The 12,340-nt window shown below is 40.3% G+C and overlaps 1 protein-coding gene across 8 annotated transcripts in view; it reads left to right on the top strand.

Annotated features, from left to right (window-relative positions):
* The window catches only part of diaph2 (diaphanous-related formin 2), a 483,641-nt gene that overhangs the window by 269,294 nt on the left and 202,007 nt on the right, over positions 1-12,340 (top strand). For all 8 annotated transcript variants that reach the window (XM_074674141.1, XM_074674142.1, XM_074674143.1 and 5 more), the window contains one exon: positions 1,561-1,655. In XM_074674141.1, the coding sequence (XP_074530242.1) occupies positions 1,561-1,655 (95 nt within the window). The remainder of the gene's footprint in view (positions 1-1,560; positions 1,656-12,340) is intronic.

Genomic DNA, 12,340 nt, shown 5'->3' with positions numbered 1-12,340 from the left:
CAGGTTGTTGATGTAGCCAATAAGTTTCTTTTGTTGTTTTATGTTTTCTTTTTTGTTTTTTTTGGTAATTCTTGAGGGGTTTAGATTCTAAATGAATTCCCTAAAAACACTTTGAAAAACTGTAAGCTTTAATAATTTTAAACATATGAATTTAGAAAATAACCCCTTTGAAAAACTCAGGGCAGTAGCTTGAGGTCCGGTCAGCTGAAAATAAACCAAAAGTTATTCAAAAATGAAAGAACGGGACACTAAAGCAAAAGTTCATTTCTATCAATTAAAAGGTCTCAAATCTTATTTATTCTCCCATTATTATTATTTTCCAGTTTATACATTTAAAGACAGATACTACTCTACTTTTCTACAACTAACTCCAGCTAGAAACTTAGGTCACTGCACCTGAGGAAAAATAATTTAGAATAATTTGCGAACACACAAAGGGGTGCAGTGACCTAACAGACCTCATCCATTACATATAAAGACCTAACTGAGGGGGAAAACAACTATAGGTGGTAAAAGTTTTCCCCTCAGGCTGTCAGTGAGAAGTATTATGTATCACTATTAGTTTGTACTTTTCTTTACATCCTATGATTACTTATGACAGCCAACCCCAAGAGGAGCTTCTACCCAGCTGTTGCTTTCATATGAGGAGGATACGTAAGATGTATTGAAGGTGAAATAACAAATGTAGGATGATGGAACAACAAATTAGGATGACATGTGCCTTCATGTATTATTTTACACAGCAGAAAAAGTGATAGCTTGATGAGAATGAAGGTGAAACAACCTTTAAATAGCCTGATTAGTTTTTCTGCAGCTACAAAAAGTCTGACGGGAAGACACCAGGAAGTTTTATAATGAGTGATTTACATTGATGGTATGTCATGTATAAAGTAAATAAATGTAGTTAAGAGAGAGTGTAACAATTAATGATAGACTTATGATGGACTGTGAAGACAAGGAAAACGAAAAACACGACCCACTTCCTGTTTGTAGCGCATCAAATACAGACATCAGGTCCCACTGCTGCAGCAGAATAGCAGCTGTTGAGTCAGTCTCCTCCAACTCATTACCAAACATCCACCTGTGACTTCCACCTGGATACACCATCAGCTCCAATTTCCACTGTGGGCACCCCACCTGGAGAGTGAAACACCCACTATCCTGTCCCCTGAGGCTTGTTGAGTGTACTTCTTTGTATCCACCCAAACAAAACAGTGCAGCCCTCCAATATGGTGCAATTACTGCTTCCAAAAGTACAGCTGATACAACTTTATGATCAAGTTTGTGAGGTTTTCTCAAGTTATTCAGAAGAAACGGTGTAGGTGCAACATCTTTTTTTCCAGTTCCAAAGAAGTTTTGATGCTTCTGCCCCAATTTTTGTCAGGGTGACACACACTATCCTGTTGAAGGGCAGAAAGAGTATTAGTTTTCCAAGTGACAAGTTGGGTCTGTGGTCATTTTGTCTGAGGAGCGATGAGTGCTGAAATGTCTTTTTGAACCCTGTGGTCTAATAAAAAAAAATGTAGAGGAAATGACTCTCTTCTCTCTCCATCACAACAGCAATTTTCTTGGGCTCGTTCCGCCTGCCTTATGAAGAGATCCGGGACATTGTGCTGGAGGTAGACGAGGAGAGACTGAGCGAATCGCTCATCCAGGTAAGACTGATGTTCAGTGCAGTGTGTTACCAGTTTTCACCCCCACACAAACACACCGCCACACACACTTTTTCTTCTTCCATTCATGCTTCCCTCTGGAAACTGTGTGCACTTGTGTGTTTGTGTCAGGGAGGGACAGACTTTCTACACACTCACACTGTGAAAAGGCAGTTTTTAAATTCCCCTGTCTGGCGGATAGCTTGGCGACCCCATTTCAAAGCAGGTACTGTCTGTTTCTGGCACAAGTCTCTCCTCATTCTCATATGGACCACAGAGACCTCTCATTCATCTTCCTGTAATGGATTATGAAGGACAAGGTTTGGCAAAGTCTCCACAGCTCCACCCCTCTTTCCTCTCGCCTTTGTCTTAAACCATAATTGATGAGCCTTCTAAAGGCTACTTGTTTTTTTTGTTTTCATTTTATTTCTGTTTCTCTTCTCTGTGAAAGCTTTAATTGAAAGGAGGGCGGGTGCATCTGAGGTGAAAATCTATCACAGGGCAGCGCAAGCCTCAATTGCACCATCTTTTTCCTTTTTTCACCCTTTTTTCACACCGTCCTTGTGCCAAGCAGTAAAGCAGGCCTGCTGTTTATTGTTTCTGTTTTATCTTCAAAGTAGGAGGTGTAAACAGCAGATAAAAGATTTGATTTCAGTATAATATTGTAGTGATGAGTTGTGTTGTGTGCATTAATAAGGGCAGGAAGAAGCAGGATTCAAATATACTTTTCAAGCTGAAGTCATGAGCTCTTGGAAAAAAGAATAATAATAAAAATACCTCCCCAGCGCTGATATAAATGTCCTTTCCCACATGGCTTATCACCAAACTCCTTTGCAGGAGCTAGTCTGCTTCCTCCTCGCTGCTTGGATCCCAGACACTAGTAAAAGGTGGTGAGGCAATATATATTTAGATGGGGCCTATCTAGAGAGCTTCCCTGCAGGACTATTATTTTGAGCTCTGATAACCTTTAATTGGCTGGCAATCTGGCAGAAATTACAGAGTATGCCTTATGAGATGGCAGACTCCCTCTGCCTCAGTGAAGGAGAAAGGAAGTTAAGGTGTTGACCTTTTCCTACCTTCAGCCTTTCTGCAGCAAAGCAGAAACAGTGTATAACTGCCAGCAGGGCAGCTGCGTCCCCGATACATCCCCACCAGGGTCCTTTTTGCACACATCGCCAGACACACTGCTGGACTGGTTTACAATCGTCTGGTTGTGTTGCAGGAAAAATAACTACTTCATCCACCATCAAACAGCTGAAATTGTCTTTGAAAAGTTGCTGTGGAAGCCAACAATCAACAACAGATGGATAAAAAAATCTCCTGTCCTGTTTTTGGAGGTTTATATTTTTTTGAATGGTATCAAATAGTGCACTAACACCAAAACACAAACATGAACAAAAAGAGATCACATCAAGGATCACATTTTCATTTGGCCTCTCAGTCATTAGATTCAGTAGTTACATGACATGAGTCACAACGTGTTTTTAAGAGTTTCAGTTTCTACCACACCATATCTCTTCAACTCTTAACTAAATGTAATGAAGGACAATAAGACCTTTCCCCCTTCTTCTCCTCCTCCTCCTCCAAAAAAAGAAAGGCTCAACAAGGCTCATGAGAGCAAGTGTGTGAGTCAGCATAAGCACGAGGAAGCAGAGCTAATGTCACCAAATCCGGGGGGAGGCTGGAAGACCAACTGAGTTAACTTATTGGGGCAGAAGGCACCAACATCTGGCCAGTATGTCACTGCTGGTTTGTTAACGATGCTAAAACCAGTGTGAGGCCCAGACTGGACAATTAGGACAACACCCCAAAGAATAATGTTTGTTTACTTGCCATATACCATGTGATGCTGTCCCTTCGTATGTATGTGGACTCATCATCACTCAACCCTGAGAGGTCTAAGGCATGTTTCTCCAAGTTTGGATTTCTGGTTTACCTTTATGAAATGGCATGGATAACCTCACAGGAGACCCAAGAGAATATTTGTCATTTTTCTTTTATTTATTTATGTATTTGTGTGTTTATTTAAGTAACAAATATATACTGAAATGAATTTGAAACAATAATATACAAAACATTTAAAATCCTAGGTTGCTTCTAATATGATTTGGGAGATGGAAAAGTAAACTAAAGCCTGTAGGTATCACAGATCAAGAGCCACTTCTAGATGATGATGTCACACAAGTAATTCATCACCAAGAAGCCTTTTGGTTCAGCTGGTCCAAATACAGTCACTGATTCAATGACTGACCCAAACAAAGATGGCAGCCTTATTTTAGCATTATCAGCTAACTGGCTCTTTTTTTTCAGTTCAACAAAAAAAGTTGCCTTATACAACAGTTTAGCTCTTAGTGATAAATTATGATGATAGTTTGCTAAGAATCATTCATATAGACTCAAACACAACAAACAAATGTGTGTTGCTGATCATAGTACAGTATCTCCACATGAAAACACGACCAAATTATTTCTTATTCTGTAACTGGGGCAGTTTCTCTTTTCAAAGCATGTTGGCCCCTTTCGTACAGCTAAATCACTCAGCTATTTTCTTCTTCCTTTATTATGTCTCTGAAATGTTATCTTATAAAGGAACTGATCTCATGTCAGACTTTGGACCAAAAGCCTTCTGACTTACACTTTTCATGAAAGGAAACTGAAACTGTCCTCTTGTGTTTGTGTTTGATGGACAGCCCAATTTACTTCTTCGCTTTTATAATGATATAAAAGTTTTGTAACTCTGGACATATTTATGAGGAACGTGTTTAAAAGACACAGTTAACATTAAAAAGTAAAAGAGTAATTCACAAAGGATACATTTTGGCTTGAATGAAATATCTGATTTTGTGCCTAGCCAGCCTCTGTATTGGTACAAGAGTTGGGTGATTATCGAACAAAGTGAAGCAGAAATGAGAGCACAGACCAAACACCGAAGCGAGTGACATGCCTGAGAAATACAGCTCGAGCTGTACAGAGGCGGCAAAGGGAAGCAAAGAGACTCCCTGCTGGGTGACACAGTCCTGAGTGTGGGCTCCATCTGCACAGTGCTCATCTACACTCATTATGCTGATTAATCACTCTACACCACCCACTTTCAGCTACACGCCAATCACCATTTATCCACATGGACAGCCACACACACGTACACACATACACATGGAGTGAGGAGATGTGTCTGGATGACTTGGCCATTGCTTAGAGATAGTGCATTTACTATCCTGCTGATGCTAGAAAGAGTGGGTGATTGTGTGCACCAAAAGTAAATAAATAAGGCAGCTGAAAACTGAAATGGAAAAGTGAAAATCAGTTTTGAACAAAGGGTATTTGCAAGATAGAACTTTTTTTCCCCTCTGATTAGCCATTCAACTGTGATTCCTGGCTGTTTCTTTTCACAGTTTTGACAACTTGTTGCCACCTTTTATATTCCCACTATTTTGGATATAGTATTATGCTTTTAAACATGAGATTAGCTGTTTTATCTAAATGTGATATGAAGTTACTATGGTGTGATATAGATAAATATGATACAGTATGATACAATTTGATCTATATGTGAGGATGAGGATACTTCTTTCAAATTAGAATTTATCAATGTTGTTCTGGGTTTTAACCAATCAGAATCATGTATGTAAAGGTAGAGTCTGCAAGAGTTTTCATCACTTATTAGTAGAGGTGTAACAATACATGTATCCGTGCCGAACCGCTCCATAAGGCTGTTCGGTTCGGTACAGTGCTGTATTCGAACAAGTACAGTAAGTTTACATAAGCCGCTGCACATGGCTCTTTAATATTCACGTGAGTGCTCGTCTATGATTGGCTGAGCAGGGAAGGCGTTTGAATATTCATGAGGGAAGTGGTCTGTGATTCGTGCTTTGCGATCATCTTCATCAGAAGATGAATATCAAAGAGCTTCCGTAGCCACAGGAGCTTGTGTCTGAATAGTGCATCATGGCTGCTGCTAACGACCAACCGGAGCTTGAAGAGCCTCCCCCATCGCTGTATAATGGCAAGTTTTTGGTTTAATAAACATGCTAAACAAGCAAATGGTTTTGCGTTGTTCCATACTGTACCGAAAATGTACCGAACTGTGACCCTAAAACCAAGGTACGTACTGAACCGTGATTTTTGTGTACCGTTTCATCCCTACTTATTAGTGAACACAACATTCAATCTTGGCTCCTCCTCACTGGATCAGTGCCAGCAGCAACGCACACCCACATTCTCCAATCATAGCTATGCAACCACCTGCATCATTGCATTTCTACGTGGGAGAGACTCAAGAAATGTGCACCTGACTTAGCATGTTAGCACAAGCTAATTACGGTTATTTGACACATACCTGGTTAGCAGAAAGCCAACTTGCATTGCTCTTCCTCCCATGCTGCTCTCCAAGTGTCCAAAAGCAAGTGTAACCTTCACCCTCATTTAGGAAATAGTTTCATCTGCTTGGCGTTTTTCTTCATTTTGGTTGGGCTGTTTTTCTCCATGCTGTGTGCACTATCGTAGCCACTCAGGATAGCTTCTTCCACTAACCAACACACAAAGTCACTTGGCACACTGTGATTGGCTGAGGTAACCACGCTTTCTCTCTGCCTAGAAACATCCCATAACAACCAAAACATCAACATACAGTCTGAGAAGGGGGGTTGAGGCAGACACAGACACTGATACACATGTATAGAGACCCCCGAACATGTTGCTCATTCATTAACCAGTTTCCTATAATCTAGGAATTCAAGAACACTGTGCAACCTTCAAAAAGTAACTGACCTATCCTGGGTTGATATTCACTGTTTGAGAAAAAGTGTTTTCAGTGGTCTTGTTGTGCTTGACACAAATAGGACTGGACCACTACAAAACTCAGCTTAGTTCAAATTACTCCCTGGACATTAGTTTGAGGAATCCAGTGAGGGGGCAAGTGAGGGGGAGTTGACAAATGGAAGGAATAGAGGGAATAGAAGGAATCAAGGAAGCAAGATGTGTTCATAATGCATCTAAAACTCAGTAACTCAATCTTATTATCTGCCTTCTCCGTCGACATGTCTAATGCAATGATTTGTCAGCAGAATGTGGCAGTGTGCTGGCCTTGAAGCACCCTTACAATGTGTCACCCTGGCAGAGTGGATAGATAGGAGTTGATTGGCTCTCCTTATTCTGCATTAGGGGCCATCAACGCCTCGGAGATGATGTACACATTCTTGAATGCTAGCAGACAGACCCCGCTCCCACCATTCATCCGGACTACATATGAATCCTCGCATTCCCACGCCTGTTTTCATCTGCGTACACCCAGTGTGCAAACATTCATGCAATACACGGAAATGGAGACAATGTCAGTTCTCCTATGTCTTCTGGTGCCTGCACAATTTTGTCATTTATCATTCAAGCAGTACATGTATGCAAGGTCCACGCACAAACACAAACACACACATACACACACGTTTGCATGCAATCCACCCCTCACGCACTCAATCTCTCTATCTCATTTGCCCACAATATTCATTGAGCTGGTGGACAGAGGTCATTTTTGTGTATCAGGCCAGCTTCATCAAATTCAAAAAGACATCAGAGCCACCCCACAACCTCACCCTGTATAATAATGAGATAAAGAACACAATGAAAGGCAATAATGAACGCTGGCTGGCTGAAAACAGATTGCGCCTCAGAGAGCTTGGCAAAGGTCTGCTTTTAAGGGGCTGACAGCCTGACAAAGCTATTCATTGCTATTGTTGGCTGGCAGCAGAAGCAGCGAGGACTTGTTGTGTAGACATTGTGCATGAAAGAGTCAGGCACGTGCTCTCTGGGCTCCGGGGCCGTGGATGCGTTTAGTTCGGCTCTACAGGACGTCCAGCACCTCTAGTTCTTCTCACTGGCACCCTTGCAAAGTGCATATTCTTCCTCACTCTCATTGTTAAAACGCAGCTTAGAACCATGAGGCTTTTGTTATTGACTCTAGTTCACTCTCCTCTGGTGTTTTAATTCCTCCAAAACGTCCCTCACAGCCCGGTCACCTCAGGGAGCAGGCTTAAATGGCATAATGATGGCCTCACAGCTCCTGCCAGTGGAACAGAAGGAGGCCAAACAATGGCTAGATTATTAATAAGCACTCATAAACTTGAATAGTTTATGGTGTAATCAGCTGGTAGACATGCAGGGGGTGGCTCACAATAGTTTATTTGCAAGGTTGCCACCATAAACAAGCCGAGAGGACAGTTAGGGAGAGTCTTTGCATTTTTTAATTACTATATAACTTGTGTTATGTTGTTGCTGCATGTCATTTCAAGGTTTGAATGGTGGAAGTCACAAATGTATTATTTTACTGGGCTGTGGTTGAAGCCTTTCTTTGTGTTTGTTAATGTTTTACATGCATTCAAGGCAGCATTTGTTCAGCTGAAGCACCTTTTATCAGCAGTTTAAAGGATGAGAGCAGAAATGTAGGTGAGAATAGACAGACATTCAAATGATTAATACAACTGTTGTTTTTTTAAAATTGAGATTTTCCAAACAGTCTGACTGAGCGGTTGAACATTTGTGGCCGTGTTCAGTCGGAATTAACTTTTCTATGATTATATTTCATCTGCTGTGTAGCTTTTTTTTCCAAGCTACAAATAATAAATTACCGTTTATTTAATGTTGGTAAGCACATTCAACACAGACTCACTCCCATCAGTTTTATGCAAATACATTCCAGTGGGATTCACTATTGAGGCTGTTGAAGACTCATAGCACGCTGGCCCAACAGAATTCTAAAGCGCTGCAGGAAAGCTTGTTTTTCTGCTGTGGCAGCCGTCCCTGGAAAATACTTAAATAAGTTCAAGTGGCTGACAATGTTGTCATTGTTGTATTACACATGCTCTACAATCTCTTAGAGGAATGAGTCCAAAGGCGTTGTTAGGAAGATTTCTTACTTGCAGTAGGAGGGATTAAGTGGTATTGGTTTCCAGGAATTCAGATTAATGCTCTGTACTCACCAAGCTCTCCCAGCTTCTTCTTCTTCTTTTGTTGTGCCACTTTTTTTTTTTTTTTTTAATTTTTCTTTTTTTTGTACAGTGTTTTGGCTAGACTGTGATGGTTTCTCGGTTGTTTAATTGGCACATCCTTTGGGATTGTTCTTAATGTTCATGGTTGACAAAACCTTAAAATTTCAACAATACGTGCATTCTCTGCTTGTGCCCCCCAGCAAAATTTAAGCTTTTTTAAAGTCTAATAAGCTTTTCTACCTCCATCATGCAAATGCAGGCCGTAGTAGCTCATGCAGTGTATATATAGTTTAGCAGTTTCCAGAGGCCCTTAGACGTCTCACTGTTACCCATTTCTTTTTTTAACCAATGTCACATCAAAGCTCATCACTTTGGTGACCTAAGTAGATCAGAGCTTAAGTATAACCACGCAGGGCTGCATTTGGGTTTGGAAGCCTCAGTTGGATGCTGAAATTCAAAGCTAACATGATAATATAATAAGTGAAGCCTGCACATGTCTATAAATCTATTTTAGATTACTCACATCAAGCAGCTGCCTTCAGGCCTGCCAGGGCTTGTCTAAAATTGAGCTGTTTGGAAACAGTTAACCTCCTGCATCTGTTGTAGAAAGCCATTGTGTTCAATCTGAGTATGAGTGACAGAAAAACTGTACATTAAAAGTGTACACATACATCTTATCTTGAGCCGTTTCTAGCTCACCATTCCTTGTAATAATTGACATTTGAGACGTGATTTATGGCTCTCCCAGTGACTTGGTCTTAGGTTAGGAACTGTTAAAACCACAGTTCCATTAGTCTGACATAACACTGAAAAATCAAAAATCTACAAATTCAGTACCACAGGGAAAATGTAGTTAATACCATTTTCTCTTCGATGAAGAAAGTTTTAGAGACTTAGATTTCATGCACAGGATAAGAACAGTTATGTAGGCTGCAGATCAGCTCTTTCTTGATTCCCACCATGTGATCTCGCTCTCTGAAATAAGGGAGTCATCACTAAATGTTTAAACACGCCCAGTTTTTGGCGTGTGTGGTAAGCTAACCCTCGTCAGCAGATGATACGGCCCTTGAGGCTTGTTTTGCGGAATATCAGAGCGGCTTCTTAATGTTTAATGTCTGCCAATGTATTTTATATTACCCCCATCTCCTTTTCAAAAGGAAATGCTAATGACGAACACTGCACCACCACTATTCATTTGTAATTAGTATCACCCTATGTTGTGTGCGAATGGACTGGTAGGAACATCAGAGAAGCACAGTTGAGTGTCCAGTGTCTTTTGTATTGGAACACAGCAGGTTTAATGAGTACATGTCTGACACGATCTGTGACACTCTTTAGCTGACATACCAGGCTGTGGGAAACATTTGTTTCCCTTTTTATAAATCAGGATGAGCAGAGGAATACAATTTTCTTTAGCATATAAAACACAGTTTTGCATATTCTGAGTCAGCAGTCAGTGTTGTGAACGAAATACGGTGAAACAGGAATACGTGTCACAGCTTGTGTCACATTCTCACCGACAAATTATACCACGTGTGAAAATATATTTATGAACCGTATCACCACCTGCTTGAAAAGTGTTTCATCTTCCAAGTCCTTGAGAGTTTTTCTTCCAATATTAACAAAGTGTTGAAATAGAAAGATGCATTGAACATAACAGCCTCTCTTCAAACCTTCTGTCACTCTCTGCTCTTTAGTTGATTTCACCTTCAACAAAATAAGTGACTAATATTTTCACATTATTTAAGGATACTTTTTGGGGGTTTCCACCATGTTTGCTCTTTGCAAAAATAAATTTGATTTTTTACTGTGAGTAAGATACCAAGACAGTCATGCAGTTGTGTTTTTGTTTTGTTTTGCCAATTGTAAATGATACTGAAGCTTTTATATGACCCACAAGAGCAATCAGAACCATCAGCCACAAGAATGGTGTATTTTCTTTTTATATTTTTATCTGATTAAATCATTTTTTGTATCCGTTAACAATTGTCTCAGATGTGTAAAACAGATCCACAGAGTCAAGTGGCACATAGAAAAAACAGGAAGTCCCACCTTATTCCTAAATTTAACATATGATACATTACAATACGATACAATATAAACTAAGCATAAAGATAATTTTTTTCATGGCTACAACCCACATGCTCAGCTCTGCTGCTCATCCTTCAAATGTATGTTTGTGGGATCACTTTGCACTGGAAAAAGTCCTGATCAAAACTGATCACACAGTTTTATATCACAAATGTTAATCTCATATCACTGGTTTACAGTTTAATAATAAAAAAACTTCTCTGAGAATTAAAGAGTATAATCAGTGCTTAGGAAGCAGGGGAGTGGCGATGTGGAAGATCAAATTTTGATGGAAGTCTGTTTTTTATTTTTGAACTGAAATATCAATTTTTGGCACCGGTGAAGTGATTAGTGAACTAATTGGGTCTAGACTTATGCTGCTTTCTATTTGTACTTGGAACTGGGAAGTCAGAAGTGGGAATGACGTCATCTCCAAGTTCAGTGTTCCAGTTGCCAAGCCTGAAAAACTTGCCATAACAGCAGTATGTCTGTTTATAAACATCGAATAATACTGTATGTACGGCTGATTTGTTTCGCCAAACACTAGTCATAAATCTTAGGATAAAATGAATATAACGGAAGTTTATTTACCGTTTGCCCTTGAACTCAGAATTTCCCATAAGGAATTCAGGGGTAGTGTGGGTGCTCCGACTTAAAAGTTGGAAATTCTGACCTCGGGGGGCGTTCCAGCTAGGTGCTTCTATTCGAAACTTGGAAATTCCGACTTCCGAGTACAAATGGAACGCAGCTTTATTCAGTCAGTTAGTCAACACCTTACTCATGATAGAGAGGACACCATGATGAAGAAGGCAGCAGGTTTTTTGAACTTCAGTCATATTGACCTTGTCACATTTAGGAATCTTAAATATGTAATGTGTGGGTTCACACTCTCGCTCTTATTTCTTTCTTTGTTTATTCATTCATTCATTCACTTAGTAGCTTAGTCAGACTGTTGGGACTTGGGTTGGGAATGGAAAGAGCCACTAGTTTGGAACAAAAACTAGTGGCTAGAGAGATGCCAGTTCACTTCCAGGGTGCTGACGAGATGCCTTTGAGCAAGGCACTGAATTTCAAAAAGCTTGGGATGCTTTTCACCTAAAACCACCATAACCCATCCACAACTTGACATATCTTAGTGCCTTTTTGCTAGGTCCTATTTAAATGTATTTTGGCATGTGTGTGCATTTTGGTGTGTGTGTGTGTTTGTGTGTGTATTGCATATATAGCTGTACCCATATTCCTCAGAAATGATGCGCAAAATGACACACCATCCCATTCACATAAAATCATTCAAAACTTAAAAAAACGTATCGTCCCAGGAGACATTAATGTGTTTTTAGCAGGAAGCTGTAATTAGTACAGTAAATTGCATACAGCAGTGTGTCAGGAGAAAAACACCAAAATGGTACACTGACAAGGTGGTCTCAGAGTAAACAGCATCAGTGTCAGCTTTGGGCTTTGCACCACTTCTCTTCACCTCGCCATGGCAACAACCTTTCCACCAGGTCTCACAGGACTCCTTGGTGCTAGCCTTGCTTGTTATTATTGTTTATCTCTCTTGTCAATCACCCAGATCACCACCAGGCTCATCCATATGCATGGGCCCATCATTACACGTGGTGGCCCATTGGCTGCGGGGTC

Source organism: Halichoeres trimaculatus, unplaced genomic scaffold (genome assembly GCF_033239565.1).
Source record: "Halichoeres trimaculatus isolate MK-OKI-2021-1 unplaced genomic scaffold, fHalTri1.1 fHalTri1_scaffold_7, whole genome shotgun sequence".
Taxonomy (NCBI): Eukaryota; Metazoa; Chordata; class Actinopteri; order Labriformes; family Labridae; genus Halichoeres; species Halichoeres trimaculatus.
Note: the sequence above shows the minus strand (reverse complement) of the source record. Positions and strands in the feature narration are given on the sequence as shown.